Below are 26,494 nucleotides of genomic sequence, written 5' to 3' on the forward strand. Positions count from 1 at the left end.
TCAGGAGAGGATCATCCTCACCTTGTGTTGCTTCCATACTTCGACATTTGTTATCGGTTACTATGTGAGACTGGGTGTAGGCCAAGAGGGACTCTGGCCACAGCTGTTCCCAAGTTTAATGGGGCATAGAAATCCCTGAACTATTGCCAGTACAAATGGCATGAATGTGTATGTGAATGGAAGGGCAGTTCAGCAGCAAGATGGACATGAAGTCTTCCCCATTTCAAGGAGAAAAAAAATCATCATCTAATTGCTTCCCTGATGTTGATGCTGTCCAGAGGGAAAAACCAAGATGGACCATGAATCCAAGATTGCTTTTCCACCAAACACTGGTGTACAGCAGCTCCTATGGATTCTTAGCAGAAGAAACTGTCCTTTCTCTTTAAAATATGAGTGAAGCCTTTGACCCAAGAGCAGAGGTCTCAATCCAAGCTAATAAATCACATCAGTACATAGAGATCAAAAGTAATTATATGGCTTTCTGCATTTTACTCTTAATTGCAATCTTTAGAATTTCATTTTCTATTTTTCTGTATGATGTAAAGAAACTGCGTTTTAACTCCAGGAAAAAACAAAGGTCAATATTGCAAAAGAAGACTCACTTTTCTTGGTTTTCCCTCCTGAGAATGCTGATGCTACTAGTACACCATGAATTTCATAAGACTTACTATCTAAGTAGTAAAACATTATGTTTTTTTCTCCCCTCCTTAAACTTCTCCAAAAGCAAGCATTTTTAGGAGCAGGATCAGGGTAACCCATCGTGTTTGGTGCAGGGGCCACAGCTGGGTGTACAGCATTCGCATCTTGGAAGCCTCTTCCTGGTGCTTTGCACAGCGATGAAATGATAAATGGCAGATGAGCATCTGATGTGCTAGAGGAGAGCTTGCTGTTGCCCGCTGATAATTACAAGCAAAGCAGAAAGGCAGAAGCAAGGCTTCCAGGAGACAAGCATTAGAAAGGCTTGTTGAACATTTATGGGATGGCAGTGGGCCCCCTCCCCCTCAAAACCTCCTGCAAACCCATTTTAATTTTCCCCTATGCTGAGGACACACCAAAGCGACTTAAGTTGCTACAGGAGCAGTGAAAGAACAGTAAGAGGAAGAAAACCTGCACCCAGGCTACTGAGTAATAAATATTTATTGTCTTTCCTTTTTGCACATTGTGGAAACAGATGCAAAAAGAAGTTCAGTGACCTGTGGGAAGCAAGCCAAAGTCAGCTTTGCTTCTGCTGCAGAGGAGCAGAGTCAAAGGACCAGCTCCTGTTTACCTTTTTAGTGGTGCAAAATACGTCTGTCCATCCAGGACAGACCTGAGACACTGTGATCTTCTCCTAACCTCCAACTTCCCTGCTCCACTATATATGCACGAGTACCACACGCTGGGCAGCCCTCCATGCTGGGAACAGCAGATCCCTCTGTGCTAGGCGAGACAACACGCTGACAAGTGGCCCTCTGAAGCAGTGAGATGTGTACTACTTATTCGTCAAGTATAGCAGCTCTTGCTACTTTGTCAGGAAGCCAAAATTTTAATAGCTTCTGTTGTCCAAGGCCCGAACATCAGCTCCTTCTCATGTGATGAGAACCTGGTTTTGTACCTCCACTCAACTCTTCTCAAGGAGGCCTGTTATATTCTCTCAGACCTCTTTCAACATAACCACGCACTAATGAAACTCTTTGTTCTCCTGTCACGCTGCCAGAAGCATGAAAATACTACAAAAAGCCACAAAGAAGCAACACAACTGCATTTGGTTTGTTGGCTTTTGTTTCTTACCAGATTAAAAGGCAAGTCCCGCCACCCAAAATACAGCTACAAAAAGAAAAGCAACTGCATACAGGGAAGAGGCTTAGCACCAACTGGTGTCATGAAGTTTGAATGCCAGTATCCCAAAATCAAACTTGTCTCCCAGTCAGTAACCTGGCTTCAAAAGGGATGGGTGGCAGTTGCAATTCCCATCCTTGCTCAGTTTTGGTTGCTCAGTTTCTCAGGCTTTTGGTTGCTCTGTGTAGTCACTTTAAAATTACCAGTTCAACCTAATAGCTCAAGTGACAGGTTCCCGCTGGCTCATACCTCCCTGCATGATACTGATCCTTCTGATATTTTAGCTGAGGATGCATCAGGCAGGAAATGAACCTGGCAAACTCTTCCCGAGCAGCTCAGGCTTTGAGCACCCATTCATCAACAGGGTGGCAGAGCTCACACAAAACCCTGCAAAATAGACGGGGTGAGAAAAAGGGTCCTTTTCATGAGGGGGACACTCAAATAGCCTTGTTAAAAGTGAGCTCTGGACTGTAAATGGCATGGAAAGGGTGAAGAAAAAGACTACTGAACTTTGTTCCTAGGATATGATGCTTCCTCGAAGCAAGAAAAGGTGGGGAGACAAGCCAGGCTACATATAAATTGCTCAAGACGCACTTCTTTCCATAAACAAATGGCTGAAGCACATCACACATTGCCAGAGGCCATCAGAAAAGCATGTAATGTGAATCAGTTCAAGGAAAGAGAGAGGGAAACCTGGGGCAGGGGTTGGCGATGCAGAAACCAAGCAGGTTTCTGGGTTGGAGAGGAAGAAAGGACCACACTTGCTTACAAAGGTCTCCAGGAGACACCAGTAACAGCAGGCGAGATGGGTCTGTGCAGTTTCACGTGCTTATAAGAGGTCTCTGCAAACAGCAACACCTGCCAGATGGTGGAAGCTGCTGCTCTGTTTCCGTGCACACTCTGCCCACTGTTTCCTAACTGCAGTTTGCTTTTTCTTTTCCTTCATCCATGCCTGCAACATCTCCAGTTGATTTAAAAAGCCACTTTCTTTCTGTAGGAACATGAAAGCTCTCCATTATTCAGCACTTATTCCACATGGATGAAGGTCATCGGCCTCCTTAAAGAGTTTTCCCGCAGCGTGTAACATTAATAGCTGCACCAAGATGAAATTAATTTCATTTTCTAAGATCTTACTTTTGACACTGAACAAAGTGGGTGGGATGGGAGGGAACAACAGCAGCAATTCCCTGCATGACTGTAAGGGAATTACACCTCAGGCATCAGGACCAAACCCCACAGACCATTTCTGCCCTCTCCCTTCAGAGCATGCGGTGAGCTGGTCCATACTGGTTAGCACCAAACCCCAAACTCCTGCTCTACCGCATGATATTGAATACTGAGAAATCACAGCCAGAGTCCTTCCACGAGTGACATTCACAACAGGTGAGCATGTTCTCGGAAGACTTCCAAGAAGTCTTAAAAGCCCTTAGGAGCTTAATGAAGTGAATTACTAGGTAAAAAGGTACTTTAGTCATTAGACAAAAAACCTGCAAGAGTCAAACTATGTCCTTAAAGGAGGCAAAAATGAGGAAAATGAGAATAAATTGCAGCTTCCTCTTCTCTCAGTCACCATTTCCATCCTATTCCCAGTGTCAGTGGTTGGGTCTCAACAACTTCATCTCTGATGGAGACATGCAGGGGTGAAAATAAATAAAAAGAGGGCTGACCATCATACAGCCCCATACAGTTCTCATTGCAGTGGTTACAACACTCGGAGGCCTGTGTGAGCCCTCAAGCAGAAAGCTTAATAAACCTCTGAAGGTAGGACTGATGCTCATTATGACAGATCCAGGCCACTCAGCTGGACCCAGGATCAGCTCCATCAGCGCAGCAGGCAAAGTTATGACCTGGGCTGAGGCTGCACCTCCACTTTACCTGAGGCTTGGCCCTAATAGATAGAAACAGATCCAGACCTTTAGACAGGAGCATGTGTCCAGGAAGGAAATGATAAAGCCCCTGAAGGGCTCTGAGGCTGAATGCAAACCCACTTGGGGTGGAAAAGGAGAGAGTTAGGCAGCAGAGAGTTTTAAAGGAAAGAAGACTGAGTCAAGGGAGTGTAAAAATAAAGAGGAAGCAGGGGCAATAGAAGTGTGTTGTGACCTGCTTATTTACTATGGGTAAAAAAAGGGTAGCAAGGAAAGCTAACACCAGTGCCCTGCTTTCTGCTTTCCTGACCTAGCCCTGTTTAGGTCACCAGTATCAGATGATATGAACGGCCCAAAGAAGATTTGCCATCATTGTGTAGAAATCATACACCATTTAGAAGCCCCGGAATTAAGTGGACTTTGCATTCAACAACAAGCACAGAAGGAAAATAAATAAAAAGCCAGTGGGTTAATAGTCAGGATCTTCCCCAGTGCTGGAAACACAGCTTGCATTTAGCTGTGCAGCACAGCTCAAAGAGTAAAGCTTAAGCTGTGATATTACGGTTCATACGGCTGAGAAGATACTGGCATTTGGGCAGACGTCAGCAATTCTTTCAAGCGAGTTACAGATACCAAGGGCTGGGAAGTCAGAATCCTTTCTGCTGTGCAAAACGTGACATGCCAAGATATTTATTCTGTTGCAAATGATGCTCCACATGAACCTTAAATACTGAGCTTCTCGCAGCTGAAAAACAGACACCTCATCCTATACACAGAGTTTTTGGTCCAAGTATACTGATGCTCCTGGCTTTTTCTGCTCACCCCTCAGCCTGTGGTCCCTCAAGGGCATTTAGGACTTGCACAGCATCCAAAAGCCCTAACACCATGTGGCTCCCAGGGAGAAAAATGATACAAAAATGCCTCTGTATTGGCCGTAATAAGGCTTGTAAGCCCAAACTGGGTGATAAGTGCATTCTACTAGCGCTGAATATAAATCAGAGACAATGTACAACCATGTATTGTCTGTTAAATGATGAGCTTGTGTTTTCAGTGCGCCCTTTCACCCTGTGCACTCCCTGTAAAAGGCTTCTTGCTTCTCCGAAGGACAGGTGGAAGAAGCAGGATGGGAGAAGGGCAGCCCGGGACATGCTGCCCACTGCAGAGCTCCCATTAGGAATGCTGCCAGTTCCCACGGCCAGCGAGACCACTGCCTGCAGCGGCTTTGCTTTAAGGACCTGGGCAAGCTGCGACCCTGGAGGCCAGAGCTGCCCAACTGAGGCTCCTTTTAACCTCACTGAAAATAACAGGCTTTTAAGCTGCTGGCCAAATATTAAATGTCACTTTCATGCTAATTTTCAACCTTGGACACAAGCATTTGTTTTTCAGAGAATGCTCCAGAAAGCCTCTGCCTTCTGCACAGATGGGCGCAGCCAAGATCTAGAAAACAATCCACCAGAACTGATGAAAGTTGATTTTACTCCTTATGAAATTATTATGACTGTGATTTTGTTGAATATAAAAGGTTACAGTTAAAACATGGAAAAAGGAAAGATGGTTTTCATTTAAAAAAAATGAAACATTGACAGTACTTCTGCTAAACAAAAAGCCTGTTTAATGCATCCCTCTCCAGAAATTAATATTCAAGTGAAGCATTTGACTTGTTACATTCATTTTTTTGCAAGGGTTCTTTTACTGTTGGTTTGTTTGGGTTGTTTCTTGTTTGTTTTTGCTTTCTTTCTCAAATAAACTCTCTCCAATTTGCTGCTAGAATACCCTGAAACAGTGGGAAAAAAAGGGAGCCAGCATATCCTATTGAGGGTTACATCACATCCAGCTGCATAAGAAATGCAGAGAAACATAAGGGAGGAACTCAGCCAATGAGATTTGGGGCCTGTGGGATGTCACAGGTCCGGGAAACACTTTTTCTCTCCTTGCCACAATTCCATATGCCACAAAGGGCAGAAGACAAAGGCACAGCTCCTGCCCCATGTGCTCAGCATGCAAGGACACTATCACTAACACCTCCACTGCACATTAAGCTCTACATCACTCTTGAAATGGGCCAGGGCCATAAGGCACTGATGAACCTTCAGCTTATTAATAATTTTTTTTTGCTCTCTAGAGAGATGACATTAAAAATAAAAAATTCCCATTTTAATTTTGCTTGAAGCAACCTGGGAAATGATAATTCTGATTTAACCTTGCGCATTCTTAATTTTTTTAATTATTACGTTTTTTCTTTTTAAACAGTCTACAACTCCCTCTTGAAGGGAGCAAAAAACTAGTTGTCTGTAAATGGAGATTTACCTGGCCAACAGTTGTATGCAAGTGGGATTAGACCATCATCATCATCATTTTCAGAGCATCCTGAGTGCATGCACAGCACTGCACAAATGAAGAGCTGCGCCAGACAAATAACAGGTCGCCCATCTGAAAGGGCTTACATTAATTACGTTAATCCAGTAGAGACAGAGGAGTGTGATTAAACAGTCTCTACTGCCTGGGATTTGGCTTTTATCCAGCGGTAATCCTGCACAATCTGTGTTTGAAGTGTATGTGTGTGAAGGGGATACTCTAACCACCTACCTTCAACATCAAAGCCAGAGACTTGGGTAGATGACAGCATCCTTAGATGCAAGAGCCATTCCTGGAGAGCAGCATCTCCAGAGATGAGCCGTAAGTCTCTCGGCTCAGCTCCTGCAGAGCAGCCAGTCTCTCCCTCGACTACTGTGAACCCAAGGACAGCAGGGACTTGAAGTTAGGTAGTAACTGTAATCAAACCCCAAAAGCCTCATTAAGGAAGAGCAGAAGCAGACACAAGAAGCACAAACTTGGTGCCAAACCGTAACACTAAGATGTTTCCTATGTATCTGATCCAGGACAAAGTCTCTTTCAAGAGAAGAGGAAGACACGGCCACACTGACCCTCCATGCAGACACCTGAGGTTAGATTTGGACTTCTTTTCCAGTAGAGAAGGTGACTGTCGTGGTTTAAGCCCAGCCGGCAACTTGGAACCACGCAGCCGCTCGCTCACTCCCCCCCCTTTTTCTTCCTCCCCCCGCTCCCGGAGGGATGGGGAGGAGAATCGGAGGAATGTAACTCCCACGAGTTGAGATAACAGCTCTCCAGTAACTAAGGTATAATACAAACCACTACTGCTACCAATAATAATGATAAGAGGAATAACAAGGGAAAAGGACACAACCGCTCACCACCCGCCGACCGATCCCCAGCCCGACCCGAGCAGCGATCTGGGCCTTCCGGGTAACTCTCCCCAGTTTATATACTGGGCATGACGTGCTGTGGTATGGAATAGCCCTTTGGCCAGTTTGGGTCAGGTGTCCTGTCTCTGCTTCCTCCTGGCTTCCCCTCCTCCCTGGCAGAGCACGAGACTGAGAAAGTCCTTGGTCAGAGTAAACATTACTTAGCAACAACTAAAAACATCGGTGTTATCAGCGTTGTTCCCAGACTGAAAGTCAAAAACACAGCACTGCACCAGCTACTAAGAAGGAGAAAAAATGACTGCTGTAGCTGAACCCAGGACAGTGACACATCCTCCAGCTGCACAGAGGGGTCTACTGAATGACAAGAGTTTAAATGTTACCTTAGAATCTCCCTGTTTATCAACCGTAACACAACAGTCACCAACACAACTGGCTGAAAAAGGATACTGATTCACATGCAGTAACATAGCCTAGGGCATCAACAGAGAATCATTACACATGGTCTCTACCAAACCACATGTTTATGACCAGCAGAGAGGGAGAAGACCCTTCAGGCAATTGAAGCCACTCTGTGCTACACAGGCAGGTTGCAACCAAGAAGCCTTAACCTGGGTCGGAAGCAATAAGCCACAGTGGTCAATACTGGACCTTCTGCTGCTCTTCCACTCCTTCCCATGGAGGGTCAGATGTTACAAAGAACAGGAGGTGCAGAAGAGAGCTCTGCCTACCCACTGAGCAAATTTCACCAGCCCATTCTGTCCTTAAAATCATCCTTGGCAAGCAGACAGCAGTTCTATGCTACCTAGCAGAGCTCCAGAGAGAAGCTGATGGGAAAAACAATGAATCATCTGCTGAACTTTAACTTGTGACAATGCTAGCATGGACTCCACTGTGCAGCAGCTGGATTCAGCACTGAAGGATGTGAGGAGCAGGACTAGATGTGCAGCTTCTGGGATGTGAAATAAGAAAGGTCCACTCCTAAACATCAAATCCCATTTTTACACTCAAAGCTGACAATGAAGCAAGACCTTAAACCTAAGGGGAGATGGGACAGAAATCCAGGAGAAAATGTGAAGAAATGCTCCTCGGGTGGGAATCAAAGAGTCAATGCTTGGAAAGTGCCTGGATAACACACAGTGCAGATGACTGCTGGAGAAGTCTGGTTTGCAACGTGTTCTTTCTTATTGTGGTGGAAAACCCCACTCATACAAGCAGGGAAGAATGTGGAAGTGTAGCCATCCTACTACCAACTTCGTGGTAGATAAACACACTGCAAACTGTTAAAAATCTCAAACCTGTGGGTTTGCTGTGCCTGTCATTCCCAAGACCGCAACTCAAACAGAGGTGCTTTTTGACGAGCTGCTGACAGCTAATTTGTTCAAGGTTTGCATGTTGTTTGAAAAGCTCAACGTCCCCAGCATGTAAAGCAACAATGTTTGCCTTGGGTCAGCAGAACGGCGCAAATGCAGCTCTTCTTTTTCTCCCTAACCCTAGACTGGGGGTATGGCTCCTGCTTAGAGGCACAAGGACTCTCGGCCACACGGCTGGGAATCAGTTTTGTTCTGTAGCTGTGTAACATCATCCAATTCACAGTTGGAGGCTTTCCAGTTAATAAAACAGCCATATCGGGCACTGAAAAACAAAACCAAAACCCAAAAGCATTTCCTCTGCCACCTACAATCTCAAAAATCCCTCCAAAAAATGCCAGCCATAAAGTAAACCAGGTAATGGTACTCCTGAAATTCCAGAGCATCTTTATTTCTTACTAGCATTTTACTCCATGCAAGTGTTATCAGCACCTTTGATCACTGTGCTACCGCAGAAGACAAATAACAATGGGTTGGAGGCAGTAATTACCATCTTCAGTAAACACTAGGATCTCTTTGGGAACAAAGCTCCTAGCACACTCACTTCTCCTCCTGACACCACCCACACCCACCATCAAAACACACTGTTTATTCACAAAACAAGCTTGCTTTGCAAGAACATGGAGGCCACGTGCATCCCATAGCCCAGGAGGAGACACACAGAATTGGCCAACAATTGTGATCCAGTAAGGCAACATTTAACCCTAGATTCCATCTTGTCACCTAATTCCCATGCTTATCGATTAAAATAAAGAGTCTGAACTTTAGAAATAGAAATTAAAAAGCCTTTTGATGTGAGGATCCACACTTCTGTAGACTTAATGGAGACGGCCCTTACCAGGTTTCTCCTATATCTGCTTAGCTCCCATCTTAAGTCTAGTTGCTTCCATACGTGCCCTCCTAGCCTTACTATGCTCTGCTCACCTCTGCGCTCCACCTCACCTTTTCCTTATTCTTGCCTTTGCTGAATGCAGCCTTTGCTCACGCAGATTTCCCAAACCCTTACCCCTTAAGTCACCTCCAACAGCTCCCTAGTGCACTGTAGATTCAATTTCAAATTGCCTTCCTGGGCTGCAGTAAGCAGCAAGGACTTTCTCAAGCATATCCTTATCCAGTGTTACACCTCCTCGCTTGCTGCTTCCTTCCTCTGCTCCTCTGGCTCCACTCTAGAATTTACTGCCCCTCCAGGGCTAATAAAGCCCAAACTTGCTGATTTTAAGGCACAGAGTCAGTCTCATCTGTTTACTCAGACTCAATGCCACAGGACAGCGACACTAATTTATTCAGAAAGCTTTGCTCGAGCTGCTTTAGTCACCACTTCAGTATGGCTTTGAGGGGTGCAGAATGCGAGACGAACTCAAGGAGGGACACATGGGAGCATTTTATACCGTAACACTGGAGAGCAGCACAGCTTCATTTCCACTTCTGCTGTTCAGCTGAAATTTTCACTTCAACAGGTCTCTTAAACATTGGCAAAACCCATTGAAGACCACATTTTTCACCTAAAGGAACAGCCTGCCATAATCTTTGCCAGCTGCACCAACCTGTGCCTTATGTCCTCCACCCCAGTGCACCTTCTCAGCAGTCCAAGGAATTACCAAAGCACTCCTACCAGCAAGTAGGATGTGGCAAGGCCAGGATGATGGCACTGCTACCTCTGGCAGCAGCAAGATTTTTGACAGGCAGATGCCACTTCTTTTAAGATATAATAAGATATCTTATGAATAATATAAGATATTCATAAGTTATCTTCACGCCAGGAGAAGAGTTTCATGCCTGCTTCACCACCTTCATCACCTTGCAGCCAAAATCCTAAGCATCCAGGCAAGAAAGTAACAGGCTTGGAAAGAAAAATGCACAAACTAACTAGGAGATGAGAAAAGCCATAGGGAGCTGTGGAATTCACTCACATTTCTGGCCATAAGCACAGGCAAACTTCAAAAGTAACTGGCCAAGCCCAGGGCACACGTCCCCTGTGCTGGTGGTTCCTGGAAGTAGGTTATGGAGCAGGGTGGAGTTTGACTATCCTCAATCTGCTTCTTGCACCTCACTGATAACTGCGCAGATAGTGTTGGTCTCAGTTTAATCTTCCAACTCTTGGAGACAAATTAAACATAGTTTGCAGAGGTATAGCAGGCTAGTGCTAACAGACAAGAAGCCAGGACCATTAACCCCTCTGGCACTGTAAAGGAAGGAATGCCTGCACCCATGGAAGACACACTGCTTTACAGGAATGCAATGAAATGTTTTAGATCTCAGAGCAATTGAAGGCTGGAGTCAGAATTCCTGGGGTCTATTCTCACCCTCCTGCTAAATTGTTTTATAACTCTGGAGACATTGCTGGAGTAAGTGTACTTGTTTAACCCATGCTTAACCTGAATGTTGCTATTCCTTATAAATCAAGTATATACCTCCAGGATGCTGAGCACCTAATGAGGTGTGGTACTCAACTACAGAAGAGACAGGGTTTCTCTTTGATATGTAATTCTCACCAACACAGGAAGGGAAGCAAGGTTTAGGGATACAAGAAGTGTATTTTAACAGATCAGAGGGCTGCTGGGAAATAAAAAGTAAATCCTTAAGTATGAGTAGTCATGAGCCAGAACAAGACCCACCAAGCATGAACATACGTGTTTTCCAGCTGACTCAATTGATCAAAGAGGTGTTATCTCTCCCTACAAACCTCTTACCCTCTGGCACTTGTGGGAAACTCTTCACAGCTTACACAGAACTACTGCAAATAGTTTAGTTTCCTGAAACACTGCTGCTTGCACAGGTTAGAACACAGAGCGCTTGTCTATCACCAGTACCAGAACAGCATGCTTTTACAAAGGACATAAATGAAGATACGCACTGACATAAAACAAAATGTGAGTTTTTATGTGAAATGGAGAGAGGGGATATTGAACACAGACACACACACACACGCACGCAAGCACCCCTCCTAGACAGCAAAACAAACAAGTGACCAAAATGAACAGAAAGCTAAAGGACAACACACAGCTGAGGACAGCAAAGCATTAATTAATGCTCAAGACACCTTAGCAGCGTGGCCTTGCATGCCACTAGCTCTTTCAGTCCCCCCAGTACACAGTTTATGACTCTGCAGGGGGAAAGCTTTCTCTAACAAGTATTATTCTTTTGATGATCAGCCTGATTGAATTAGGACATCTTTATGTTGTTAGCTGATGGCTAACAACATACAGGTGGTCTTTCATCACAAGGATAATTGGTCTCTGCAGCAATGACTAAGTTGTCCCAGTTGCCTATTTTTTCCCCTTTAGTATTATTTCTTTCCAACTCTAATAAGCAAAATCACTGTCTTGTACAAAGTTATAGCAGGAAAACACTGAGATAGGAATGTACAGAAAACCACAGGGAAAACACGAGGTAAGCAGCAGGAGACAGCAAATAAAGAATTGGTGCACAGCACATCTTGCTCTTCTACCTGTTTGAACTCCTGAATTTCCACTATGGCTTTGATCTGCTGCCTTTAGCCAGATCCTTCACCTTGTAATGAAGTCTTGTTTAGCTGCAGTGAAGTGCTCTGAGGTATTAAGTGAAAAGAGCAACGTGACATGTTGTTCACATCCACCCAAGAAACTATTTAAATCCTCACATTTTAATTGGTTAATAAAGGGCCAAATTTGGATAGCCTCCTCCAGACAAAATCCCTATTACTGCAATCAAAAGAGGGCTTAGAGAAAGCAGGCCTCCTCCTAAGGAAAAGCCAAATACCTCATTAGCAGCACAGTTAATGAAATGACTGTACCTTGGCAAAAAGAAAACTGAAAAAAAGACTCTCCCAAGTGCTTTCAAAACAACAAAGTTTGAAGGAGCATTTCAGAGACCAAGCCCCCAGCTTTGAGAAGGCAAGATCAGAAGGATTTGTCCAAAGCTATGGAGAAAGCTCCCGGCTGAGTAACCCCAGACCAACCAAGCACAGGCTTTCTGCAGTCCCAAGCTGGCAGTGTGGGCATTCCCAGCCTCCCCTTCCCCTCACCAGCCTGCACATCCCAAGTGGTTTATGGTGCTCCCCAGCCATGCTCTGGATGCTTGTGGCTGCCAGAGCCACACCGGCTGCGGTTGGAGGGGATCTACCCACAGTGCAAAAAGCTCATCCCTTCCACAGCCTTGCACATTGCCTCCACGAAAAAAAGAGGTCAAAAAGCCTTAAGTTCACTCCCAGGGTGAACCAAACCCTACACGTGAAATAGGGATATCATTTTTGCCCCGTGCCTTTTCTGTCGGAGCTTCCGAGGTGCAGCTCATGGCCAGTTTCCTTCTGAAGCTCACTTAAGGTCCTGTACTCAGCATTCCTGTGGCAGCAGAGCTGGTCTGGAAGATGCAGCCGACTGACAGCAGTGAAGTGACAGGTTAATGGGAAACACCTTGCCACCAGCACAGCAGCAGCCTTGTCAGCAGAGCACACAGGGCTCCCAAATCAGTAGGTAGATCTTCAATAGGTTAAATGCCAGCACCAAGCGCCTGGTGACATGTCTGCCAGATGAGAAGTTTGGGGTTGTCACTGAGCCCCTGCATACACTGCCACCCGCCTAGCCCATGAACCACACCAGGAAGGGCTCCTGCTCCACTGGCTCTTCTAATGGCTTATAAGGTGACCAAGGAGCAATCTTAGGTTTGTTTTGCAAGGTGCCCATAATGTGTGGCCACACTTTTCCCTCCAGGCTGGTCCATCGGGGTAATCAGACACTTGTAGTTATCGAGAATGCACTGGTGTGTCCACAGCAGCTCTGCCCCAGGCCTCAAACAGGTACTCCTGGGCCATCTCACACCTTTATTCATGTCACAGCTGTTCCTCTAGTGTTAACACCATTAATTTTTAGTGACTGAGGTTCATACACTAAGCCTGTCATATTGGTCAGGCACCTATCGGACATCTCATGACAGTTACACACATAACCTGGAGGGAAGCCTCATCCAGGGCTTGATCTGCCATCACTCCTTGATGTCCGATCTCCCACAGCTATGAAGGAGCACTGCTCTTACAGCTGCTATGCTGAGGAATGACCTGCACATAGCCACCAATGCATGGCAAAGCCATCATGATAAAAACACAACATCGGCTTTGGCAACTCAGCACTGCCTGGCCCAGTGTGGCAACAGACCCATATGTTTGTGCCATTGCACTGCTTGGGACTTGGCAAAGACAAACACATTTAGGAGGTTACTCAAGCAGCACCTATCTGGCACCCAAAGGGTGTGAGCACTGGCAGACCCAGCATCCAGCTCAAAACTGTGGCAACCAGCCTCTCCAAAGGGCAAAAAGAGCTGGTCGGGCACCTCACCAGCGACAGAAGAGGCAGTTGTAAAAGAGTGGGCTTTTGTTAAAGAGTTTTGTATTCTCCTGCACACTCATATACACAGCTGGGGAGGTGCGTGGCAGCTTTCCCAGCAGCTCACAATGTGGCAGACGTCACCAAGACCCCAAACAGCGGCCTGAATCCTGCTGGCACCGGGTGGGATGCGCGTGTGAGGATATACAATAAAGCAATAACTATTTGCAACTTTAAGGCAGTGATTATCTTTCAACGCTACTTCAGGTCACTGCCCTTTGTTGCAAGATTACAAACAGCAAAGCAAAAACAGTAGAACAGCAAAATTCATGAAAGCCATCTCTTGTTCCCTTGGTCAAGGATGAGTGGGATAATCATTTCTGACAAGTCCTAAAATATTCTCCATACCAAAGGAGAAGACAACACAAGCCTCGGTATCAGGCAACAAGACTTCTACCACTGCTTTGAGGCCAGTGCCCTATTCGTGCTGGGCAAAGGGGTAGATCCTGTGCCTTGTCCCACCACGGGAATGTACTTGCTAAACACAACTCCAAGTGTCCTCAGTGCCAGCCCATAAACTGGGACCAAAACATCTGGAAGTTCCTTATGTGCAATGAGTTAGGGGGTCTCAGTCAAATCCCCAGAAGGGCAAAGACTGATGGCACACACCAGCTTGCTCTGACTTGCACCATCTAGGATGTACAATACAGCCTTCAGCTCTTGACATGGGCAACTCAACACCTCCCAATCTAATTAATCAATTTTATGAACCTTAGTACTAATACGTCCCGTTCTCTGCATATTTCCCATTTAAACAACAAGGGCACTGCTTTAAAGAGAGTGGCCCAGGAATGATGTACTTCACAAGGCTCTCCCAGCTGACGACTGGTTTAAATACACTACAGAAAGAAACCAACATGCTTGCAAAAAGAAGTGATTTTTACAAGACAACTGAGTCAACAGATCCCAATTAAGCCAAAAAAATCAGCTGCAGAGTACACAGAGAGCACAGAATAACATGGAAACAGCTCCTACCCTCAACATGCTCTCACACAAAGCCATTTGTGTTGGACCCAAGCTTTATTTACTCAGCTCATAACAAAAAAAGCTTTTAGCAGAAGGTTAAGGTAACTGGAGCAATTGCTGTAAAATAGTGGAGCCCATAGCAGTTACAACTTTGTGGATTAAATATACATTTAATTGAATAAATACATCTTTTCAGCTACTGCCTTTCACAACTCAGCCTTCCCGCCTGCAGTGGGGAAGGTTATTCCCATTAATTGATTATTGTTACTGCTCTAATACACCCTACACACTTGTTTATGTTTCCATTTAATTTTCCAGGATATCACCACTCTCACCATAGAAGGGGACATGCATAACCAAGCCAGCCCTGCTGACACACAGCAAATGAGAACACAGATCTCCTCCCAAAGGGGAATAATCATAAAGGGCTGCAGGTTATCAATGGATCAGTGGCTTAGGCCAGCATAGTTATTACCAGTATATCCACATGAAGCCACGCAATTTAATCTGATCACAGATAGTTCACAGGGAAGACAACCCTGTGAATCTGATGCAAAGACACCTTTCAGTAATGAACAGGCATCACAGCACTCACGCTGGCAATAGCACTCTTTTTAGCTCAGTGTTAATACTGTGTCTTTCTTAATCCCTTGGAGACTGTGGCAGAAAGGAAAGGCTCTCTAAATCGCCTGTAGGAGGATGCATTTACTGAACAAAACGATTACAAAATTCCATCAAGTCTTTAGGCTAAAAATATTACATACCTATAAAACTGCAAATACCAGCAAGGAGAAAAGCAATTCTCTGGAACAAGTGCTCACACTTCACAAGTGCATGTGCCCACACAGAGGTGGACAAACTCCCCAAGCAGCTTGGGGCTATTAAGCGGGCACACAGAGGAAATACAACAGATAGGAAGTCAGCTAAGATCCACTATAAAGGGCATAGTAGAAGCAGGCTTTAAAAGGAAAAGAGTGAAGGAAAGCACAAGGCTGGCAGAGCCTTAGGTGGGTGAGCTCAGAGAAGCATGTTCTAGCAAGAACAGCTCATGTGAATAAAGTACTTATGTTGTTTGCAGACCACAAATGAGCACACAAGTGGGAAAGGCTGTGAGGAATGAAAGGGATAAGCAGCCAGGATGGGCAGGCTACAGACCTCTCAAGCGGGTGTTAAAGATCTTCTAATCAATACACATCAACAGAGGGCCTCAAGAGACCAGTGATATGACCTGTACACTATAAACATGCATTTATTCCACTTGTAATCGTTTAGCAATGTAGGTTCAAACATACACTTCAAGAAATTTGAGCAATTTGGAAAGGGCACGACTGAGCAAAATGCATTCAGAATCTTCAGCAATTAGAGACATAACCAGCAAGCAGCTACTGGAAACCTAAGTGAGTTTCTCGATAGGGTGGATGTTAAAAAAGAAAATCCCAGAATGAAGACAAATATTCTATAGAATTGGGAAGGGACAGAAACAATGCCCACCTTGACATATTTCTGTGGATAACAATGTCCTCACTAACTTTACACGGAACCTATTATGCTGTAGATATCAAGCTATGTAAAGAAGAGGATAGATTTCCAGCCTGAAAGCCAAACATCTGCAGATTTGCATTTTCAGCTCCAAAATATTCTCATTTCTCAGAATTGTGGGGTGTGTGTCCCAGGAAACAGAATCCTGAAAGCTTCAAATATAAAAAATACAGTACGTTACATTTAAGAACACTGGTTTGATGATGGGGGTTTTCAACTCTGATTTCTATGGCTTGTTCTTTAATGGCTCAGCTTACCAACATGAGCTTCCTAACAGAAAACCAAACACTACTTCTTTGTATTACCAAATACAAAACGTTGACTCAAACTCTGATGATTTCAGCATCTTATGCTGATAACTTGCTATTAACTCACCGCCATAGATACCAACACTCAGATTTAATTCTTGTCAGTCAAGAAAATGTTACTGCTTCTCCTAAGCACAATGGCTGCTGTCATTTTGACTGACGTAAGCTACCATAAGTGATTTTTCAAATGGACAAATTTATCCCTAGAGACAGCAAGATTCCAACTAGGGCATGTTTGTCTTCCTCTGCAGTAAATCTTGAGCTGGTGCTTGAAGCAAGCAAGAAAGCACCACAAGTGACAGTGAGCGTTTCTCTGTGACTGTCACCACCAAACAAAAAGTGCTTCCACACATTCCATGCAAAATAACCCCACACTGCTGCAAAGGTCAAAGTCAGCAGTGACAATACAGGGTCCCGTCCCCTTAACTAGGTTAGTCCCATCTGGGCAGATGGAGAAAGAACTCTCTGGGGCATTGAGTTCTCCTCTTACACTAACAGCTGGAACAGCCATATCATAAAACAAAACACACAGAGAAAAGGCCAGGCAGAAGCCCGGGAGATGACATGGAAGCAGCTAAACAGACACATCCAGCAGTGCTGAGTTTTGTTTTTCTGTTCCTTCACCCTGCTGTGAAGCAGGCCAAGAACAGCTCTATGCCCCTGAGCACATTATGCTCAGGCACACCCTTGCACCACCAGCAACTCAGGAGAGCTCATCGCTTACTCCTTGACTCAAAACTTGCTCCTTCTGGGATTTCCTCAAAGTCATTCTTCACATAACAGCAGTTTCTGCAAGTCAATGAGGAATCTGAAGCAGTGGGTCATGAACATGTGGGTATGTGTCCATGAAGTTAAACACTGAGACAGCTTCAGCAAACTTAAGAGAGAAACTCCAATGTGTTAAGCATCAACACAGCATTCTTCTGAATGAGCCACACAACCTGGCAGGGCTCCCTCCAACATCAATATCAATTTCCTTCATCAACAGGAGACAGAATAATAGCAACTTCCTCTACATAATGTATCCCTTAATTGTCCCAGATCAAGTTCTGGCTCCCAGAGACTATTCATTCTGCTCTATAAGCAACCATGCCTATACAAGATGCAAAAACTTTCATCAGTTAATGTTAAATGCTTCAGGAAGGCCAGAAGACATGTATGGAGACTGCTAATAACATCACTGCACTGGCTCTAACTGAACATGGAAACCACTACTGAGAGCAACGTCGGTACTCCACTGACCAGAAAACACTTGCTCTTGCTTATTTGAGAGGCAGCAAATCCATACAACCACTGTCAGATCAGGTTTCCCCCCCTCATATCAGCTTCACAACGCCTCTGATCCTCCTCCTTCATTGATTTCAGCAGAACTCAGCAAGACATAGCAGAAAACGAACTAAAGAGGGAAATATCAAGTGAGTCATTAGCAGGTAGAGGAAGGAACTGTGTAGTAAGTAGCCTTCAACATACTTTTCCTCCTTTAAAGGATGCCACAAATTGAGGGAATCCTTTGACATTAGCAAAGCTACAGCAATAATGAGTCCTGCACAGTCTGCAGGAGTGAGGAATTCCTCCGCTTATAGGTTACTTATGCCAAATGCCAATAAATACATAGGTAAAATTAACCTGCTTATTTGGAAACCTCTATTTGAGACTTCAGATCTTAAATACATGAGCTGACCAAAACAGAGAAGCAAGCAAACCAGCACCAAAACACAAGATTTTTTCCCAACTTCAGACAGCTAAGAAAGTTGCTTTAATCTTTTGGCTGTTATTGGCAATGTTATGACCTTTCTGTTGAGCAGGAACTCGGATGTCAGAATGGGAGAAGAACCTATTTCCCGTCATTACCATGAGCAGGCATGGTCCTGCTATCTAATTCTGTTACAGCACAAATGTGTTTTCCTTTGAACATCCTTTGGTGCCTACTTCCATGCATGCATCTCTTTGATTTGCCCTCGGTTACCACAACACAGCCTTTTTTCCTAGGGCTGGTTACTACAGCAACAGAATCTGTTTGGGTTTGGTAGCAACACATTGAAGGCATCAAAAAAATCTGCTATTAGCTCAAGAAACATGAAACTACATGTTAGCAGCCCATGCCACAGAGATATCTTCCTTTAATATCTCACCCTGTCTAATTATGAAATTCCACGAATCCCCACCTCCTTGGCACAGCACAAGCCTGAGCAACCTCTGCCTTCAAGGGATCCACAACAGAGGTGCTCTGCCCATCATCTCCTGTGCGCCAGTCATGGCAGAGAAACCACACAACAAGCCAGAGCTGATGAACTACATGGCCAGAAATATATTGTTTTCCACAAATGCTATTACTTGCAATAGCAATTAAAACCAAAGTTTCACTTTAAATTCCACATGGTATCACATCTGCATTCTTCTGCACACACTTACCAGTATTAATACTGAAAGAAGAAGGTTTGCAGAAGTGTTCTTGGGGTTTTGGATTTGGGCTTTTTTGTTGGTTTTGTTTTGTTTTAAACTAGAGGAGTCTTCTGTCATTTCACTGCAAAGAGACTGTATCAGATACTAAGTTACTCCACTTACTTCTTGAAAGACTTGGAAGGAAGGAAAAAATTCTCAGTGCAGAGAGTTATTTCTATCTAATCCACTGCATTGGGACACAAGAGGGTTTTTATTGCAGCAGGTGAACAATTACTAGTACTTGGCTGTCAGGTGGGAGACTGCTTCTTCCCCTCCAACTGCAATACAGCCCAAATACACCATATACATACTCGACATTAGCAATATACTACAGGTATCATTGACTGGTCAATCTGATAATTTCTCAGCCACAGCCAGCGACGACAGAAAGTTCAGCCAGACTATTACCACTGTTATTAATTAGTTACTATCCTGAGAGAACAACCTGTGCCAGATTTGCTCCCAATTTAAACTGAGGGAACTTACTCAAAAACATTTTATCCGGTTACTCAGTGTAGCCCCTACTGAGTGAGCATGCTATTATGAGAAAGCAAACTGATATAAATATAGCTTGGTGACAGTATACACTCTGCAGCTATTTCCTCTGCAAAACAGAGAAGAATGAAGTGGGTAAGCTGCTCAGCCAGCTTTCTGCTAAGGCCACTGAAAATTGCATTCATGACATCAACAGAAATAATCAGTTAAAGACAAATCTGAACAAGTAATTCTCAAACAACATTTTAAACTGAGGAATCTGACCTCCTCTCAAGTACTTATGAACCTGAGGAGACATGGACATTTCCACCAGCTTCTTCTCCATACAGATTCATTCACAGAAGAGATTTTTTCCCTCTGGATTTTTGCCTGTTAGCTTTTCTTTTTTACTAGGCAAACTGATTAAGGATTGATGTAAGAATTAGTCATCCCGTATCTGTAAACCTACTTGTGTGGATAGGCTGGGACAAGGCAGATACTGAACTTCACTGTTGGTATGGCTGATTGGTTGAGTATGCCAACACATGCACTCTTCTGCAACCCATAATTCGTATGCAGAAATTATGATTTTCATAGCTAAAGCCAGTAAAGCAAACAACCCACAATTGCTTGGTCTTTTTTTTAACTCTGCATGTAAAAGGAACATGGGTAGAAGCATATGTCTGAAGGAGAAATAATGAAGCAGCATATAGTAATCAGAAATCATTTTCTGGCAGTACTTTCCCAGCTACAGTTCAACTGCCAACTTTAAAGAAGTTATTTTAGCATACAAGATGAATGTATCTCAGGAGCAAAAAGAATCACTCTTCCTAATCCTCCTCTCATGCACCCTCTTCAATCCTGTTCTCAGACATGAAGCATTGCCTAAAAAATGCCCAGGAACAGACTGAAAGAAGTTGCTGCTTCTCTATATAGCTACTTATAATAGATAATCTTAGAATCACTCTTAATTCCAGCTCATCATTTATGGTGTTGGCAAAGTTACTCCAGTGAATTTAGTCTCATTATTCACCTTCGGGTTGTACAGCATCTTGTATTTTATATATTATCCTGCTTCATCCAGTGGATCCTTCACAAGCACTTACAGAACCAAGTGAATAATGATCCAGAGATCATTAGGGTCCCTAATGATAAAGCTAAACACTGAAATACTATGAATTTATGGTCAGTTACAGAAATCATGGACACACTTTGAATATGCACAAGAACTTCTTTAGGCAAAGTAGCAATACATCCAGGAATGTCATAGGTTGTTAAATAGTCCTTCCAACAGGCCTCTGTGCTATCCTAAGACACCAAACACCATTCAGAAAGTCAGTGGGACTGTCCATTTTTGCTGTTTATGGTCATACTCCAGCTACGTTCAGGCTTGGGAACCTGATAAAAATATCTTTGGAATAAAGAATAACCAGTAACAGCATCATCTGTTCAGTTGAAAGCCATGTCAGGACAGGGATGATGGGACAAGTGCACAGAGTTTTGGTTACTAGAAACTATATTCACAAGTGCAGAAGGGTCACATTAATGGCAGCACACACTGACTTACTGCATTGAAGCCACCTATCTAGCGACAAGTCCTGCAGAAAGAAGAATGAACCAAGCTGGTAAGCTTTTTCAGAGAACATCTTCACCACAACGTCCTCTTCAAACCTGCTGGAGAGGGTACTACTGCTGAAACCCAAAAGCGCTTTACTCCAGTAACAGAGTTCCATTGAGTAGGTGAAGCTAAATTTCATCTCTTAACCATCTGGAAGGACTTTGCAACATGATCACCAGAATCATAAGTTCTACTTCAGGCTCCCTGTATCTCAAAATAGGCCTTACCAGCTTCCGAATCCCATTCCGTTACAGAGATCACATTATCTGGGGTTCTGCCACAGCAGGCTGGGTCACAGCACCTACTCCATAACAGGCACTTCCTTGCTAAAATGTGATGGTCATAGTGACAAGACACGTCTCCTCTCAGTCTTCTTATACTGCAATGATTACTCAGAGACAAACGCTTTGAACAGGAAGGAAACTAGGTTACCTTGGGGGGAAAGACTCATCATCACATATGCCACTTGGAAATCCTTCAGATAAAACTCAGCCATAAGCCACCAATAACAGAATTTAAAGCAATCTGGGTGAACACAGTAGAAGGAGTGATCATCTTTCTAATCATCCAGTAATAATCACCATGGCTGTCAACCTTTACCACTGCTACAATACAAGCAAATACTGCTGTGTTTCCCTGCTGGTTACAACAGCTTGGTGCAGAGACCCATGCCAAGTTACCTTCACAAGCATAGCAGAACACGGAGAAGAGGCCTCAAGGCATCCCTTCCACTGGCATCAAACAGAAAACAAGAGCCAGCCCATAAGGAAAGCCTTCAGTGAGAAGAAGTCCAGAGAGCCTTACCTATGTACAGGGAGGAATCTTTCCGCCTCACGTGGTCATCAATGTAGGAAACTCCCAGGGGCTGGACAGGGGTAGCACCAATGCCCAAGAGGACCTGTGCTCCAATGAGCAGCAAGTACATCATGTTGGTAGCAGTCCTATTCCTGCAGATAAGGTCTGGGTCTGGTCCCTCATCACTGGTGGAACCATTGGCAGCACACACATCCCTCCCTTCAGCCCCCCAGCGTATTTCTCCTGATTCATATTCATACTGGTGGGTCAGAAATTCAGGCAACGCAGAAAGGAGGGCACCCAAGGCCATGACTATCCCTCCACATCCTATCAAGCGTGGCCGATGTCCTCGGGCTCCGAAGTAGCTCACGAAGAGGATGAGGGCCAAGTTGCCGATCTCGAAGCTGCTGGCAATGACGCCCACATCAGCACTCTGAAGGTTGAATCGCCGCTCCAAGGTGGTTAAAACACTCACCTACAACAGAGAAATCCAGAGAAAATTACTGAAAGGGAACACGACCTGCCTGCTGTCCTTCCCACATACCCTGATAAATCGTAAGTTTCCTTGACTTTCCCTTGGAGCCAAAACCATACACATCAAGGATATCCAAATCACACTACAGCAGTAGCTGACCTCCAAGCATGATCTGACTATTCATATACTGCCACATCAAAAGGTCCTAATACCAAGTGACATTTCACAGCCTAACCACCTGTCTGAGCACATGTTCACTTCCAAATTCCTGTGCACATCAGTGTACATTTGGGATGCCTGCAGACACCCATGAACCCATGACTGGTCAGCCTCTCTTTGCACTCCCTTTCTAATTTGAATGCACAGCCTTCACGTTGCAAATGCTGTCCCACAAACCCAGCACATGGCACAAACCACACCAAGCCTCGCATCATGCTGGGCACTCAACCTTTCTCTTTTTCCCTTAGAATGAATTGCAGTTAGTGAGCACCAGAAAACCTTGCAGGTACTTGGCTCACACACCAGCACAAGGCCATCAAGTCAGAGACAGTAATACACAAATAGGCAATTTGGCCAGCACGGAAGGCTTCTATTAAAGTATATAAATAAAATGCTGATCAAAGGGTTTAAACTGCTTGTGGATTAGTTAATGACTGGGATCATCACATAGTATTTTTGAGAAGACAGGCCAATTAAGGTTTATACAGAAGATGTAAATCCACTGCGAAGAAGGGAAGATTTAACAAATAGTAGTTATTTAACACTAAGAAGAGAGGAGCACATGAATAGTCTTCAAATATTTACTATTGCTGCAAAAAGGAATGACCTGTTCTTCGTATTTGAAAGGGGCAAGACAAGAAATGGCAGGTTTAAACTGCAGCAGAGATGATTCAGGTTAAATACACGGTGGGGAGAGATCCAACTTTTACTGGTAAGGATTGTGAAGCACTGGAACATGCTGCCCAGAGAGGTGGCAGAGGTCTTTAAAAGAGCAGAGACCAGCATGCGTCAGGAAAGACACATGTATGATTGATCTTAACATAGGGCAGGAAAATGAACCAGATTATCTCTTGAGAGCTCTTCCAGTCTTGGTTACATGGTGCAATGAAACACAACGTGGATTTTCTGCAACAGTCGTAGCACTGATCAGAGTATGAAGGTGAAATATTACATACCTCACTTGCTGTTATCCCTGCTCAAGGGAGAAAACTCAGCATGTTCTTATGTCAATAGCAGTGTCCCTCTTATACAGGGAGGAAGAAAAGGGGGGGGGGGGGGGAACCACCCCAAAACCACTCAAAAGAAACCTTGAACACGCCACAGAAATGCCGAAAACTTTTACCTTGAATAAAAGACTATCTTGCTTTTCACACTGCGAAAGATGAGGATATTTAAGGTTATCCTAAAACAGGCAGGTTTCTCTACTAAAAAAAAGAAGTGGTAAAGACCTCAGAGCAGAAGGTAGCCCCTGGGTAGAATAAAAATAGCCTCCCACTGGAGGCACTGAAAATCTTTGCTGATAAGCCTCAGGAAGCAGGAGCCAGTCTGACCGACTTTAAAGTATTCTGACAGCAGCTCTTTTCTGGGGGCAGTTAGCCTCTGTTAGGGTACACCAGGGCACTGCTGGACAAAGACAGCCCCATCGGCAACACAGTGGAAAACTGGAAACAACCCACTTCTGCTGCTTCGTATAAGCAGAAGTTCCTAAATGTGACGCTGAGAAGTGTCCAAGTCAGACCTCCAAAACCAGACTGGTTTAATGATTTCTGAAAATGCAGCCTTTAGCTCACCCAGGCAGTTCTCATTTTATACTACCACTGCAATCCTCCCCCACTAAAGAGCCAGGAACTGAGCAAAGCAAGAAAAAAAACCCCAAAAGTAAAAATCAAACCCTGTGACTGAAGGCAATTCAATAGCAATAACTTTTTCCCCACACCAAAGCCAAGTGAAGGTGACGTCAGAGGCAGAGGGGATCACCACTTCATCCGAACACCGGGTGCAGGTACCCCTTGGGATGAAAGGGCTCTGTGATTCACCAGGGAAAACAATGTCCTCTTGTGTAAGGGCACAGCACAGCCTGTCCCTGCTCCAGAGACCTTGGCCACGCTGCTGGGCAAGCAGTGCTTCAGCACACATCTAACAATGACATCGCTGTTCCCAACGCTATGGAACCCTCCCCATGGGAGCCAGGGCAATGGGACAGACACTCCTAGAAAACCCTATCTATGTTGGTATTTTCAAAGCAAGGCACACCAAGGTGGAGGGCTAGGGACAACATCCCATTGCCCCAGCCAGCCTCGCCAGGCACTCATGCAACAGAGCTACTTTTATCACCCATGGCATAAGACTGGTTTTATTGCAAGGGCTGATCTATTGAGGCTGGTGCAGACACGCTGGTAGGACTCCGGGCTTCACACAGCAAACACTAACAAACTAAGCCATGCAAAGCCCCTGCCATGGGAGCCATCCTTCATGCTACCACCACCAGCATGTCCCTACAGGAACTCTGCTACAGCTACAGCTGAGGTCCCACAAACCGAATTTGGGTCAGAATTTTGGGGAATCTCTTCAAGATGAGCGTAACACTCTGAGCATGCAAAATCATGTCTATGGTGCTCATTTTTGAGCCGTACCTAGATAGGAAACTCATAATTACTCATTACAGCTGTGTAAACTGAGGCATTGAAAGCCAAATATTAATGAGACAGATACAGTCAGCAAAATTAATTTGTGATGGAGCTGGAAGATTGAAAGCCAACAGAAGTGATTTCCCAAGGCCAACTGGTATTAACTAGCTTTGGAAATCTCTCCCACATTTCAAACTGGCTGCCAAATTTTAGGCCTTACCATATATATATATATATACATTTAGCAAGAAGCAGGATGGTATTTCGAAACACATGAGCACCATACCTTACAAGCATCAGATTTTGGACAGCTGCATTTCAGATATAAAGAACTGTATCATTTCTAAGTGCAATTCACAGTGATGGAGACAGTAAATTGGTGACAAACCTGGGAACTCGAACCAGAAGGCCAGTTCTTATTCTGCTCTATTTCTGTGGGACTTCAGTTATTCTCTTCCTTTTTACAAAAGATGAACCACTCACAATAGGGAAACAGAGTCTCAGCATCCCCTAACAGTTTCTAGCTTTGGTGAAGAGACTGAAACAGAAGGAGGAGGACACCACCACAAATCAAACTCCAACCCTCCAGACAAAAGCTGGCAGGAGTTCTCTTTATCCCTCTGGCCAGATCACACTGCATTTCCCAGCTTGCTCCCTCTGGCTGTAGCACTGCCACCCAGTGATACCAGCTCTGCCTTTATTAAATATGTGGAGCAGCAGGGGGAAAGGTGAACAAATAAAACCATCACATTAGCCTTAAGCATCCAGAGGAAAACAGCATCCAAGTACAAAGTGCTGAGAACAGCATCAGCAGCGTTTACCCTCCAAAACAGACAGTCACGGGGGAAAAAACAAAACCACATAAAATATCCCAAAATAAAAACAGGTTTGGGAAATAAGCTGTACCATGGAGATTTTTAGCCAGAGAACACCAGGAATACAACTGTATTATGTCCAGAGTGGCTGCAGCCAAGACAGTACAGCCCAAATTCTTGCTTTGACATTGGCTGTGACCTTAAATACACAGGCCGACTACAAAATCTGCATTAGCACAGCAGAGATGTTACCTGCATTTATTCCAAACAAACATCTGCCTGTGGACAGAATCATTCTCCCACCCTCCTCTATATCCCACTTTTATGGGGCTTCCTGCATAGGTGTAACCTGACAAAACACTTGCAGCTGCACATACGATGCTCCTGATGCCCTTGTAGCTGTTAGATAAAAGAACACTGTGCTGCCCGTATTGCCTTTCACAAGCCTGCTCCCCAGCAGATAAGCCATCACCCCTCCCAGACACTAACTCTATTTATCAAGACTTACGTAAACTGTTGCAAAAGACACGACAGGTCCCTATAAAATACTGACATCATGTGAAAAGGCTGCAAGGATTATGCAGAGTCCCTGTGTGCTGAGACCAGGTGGATCACTCAGGAACACAGCCCACGTGGATGTTGGTTTAATAGCAGGGACACGGGGAATGGAGTGGTGCAGCAGCAGTGTGGCTTCAGATGGACAACCTCCTGCTAAAACACAGCGGGAAACACCAGGAGCCCACATTATTAGCTGTGAAGCTGCTATTTCCTGGCTCCTGTCAATTTACACAGCTGTTTTGCCAG

At 44.5% G+C, this 26,494-nt stretch overlaps 1 protein-coding gene across 1 annotated transcript in view; it reads right to left on the bottom strand.

Moving 5' to 3' along the window:
• SLCO3A1 (solute carrier organic anion transporter family, member 3A1) overlaps positions 1 to 22,248 on the bottom strand; it is a gene marked incomplete at its 5' end in the record, with an annotated part of 118,127 nt that extends 95,879 nt beyond the window's left edge. Inside the window, one exon of the mRNA XM_010016304.1 lies at positions 21,783 to 22,248. Within this exon, the coding sequence (XP_010014606.1) occupies positions 21,783 to 22,248 (466 nt within the window). The remainder of the gene's footprint in view (positions 1 to 21,782) is intronic.
• Positions 22,249 to 26,494: the final 4,246 nt, after the last annotated feature.

Source organism: Nestor notabilis, unplaced genomic scaffold (assembly GCF_000696875.1).
Source record: "Nestor notabilis isolate BGI_N333 unplaced genomic scaffold, ASM69687v1 scaffold6316, whole genome shotgun sequence".
Lineage (NCBI taxonomy): Eukaryota > Metazoa > Chordata > Aves > Psittaciformes > Psittacidae > Nestor > Nestor notabilis.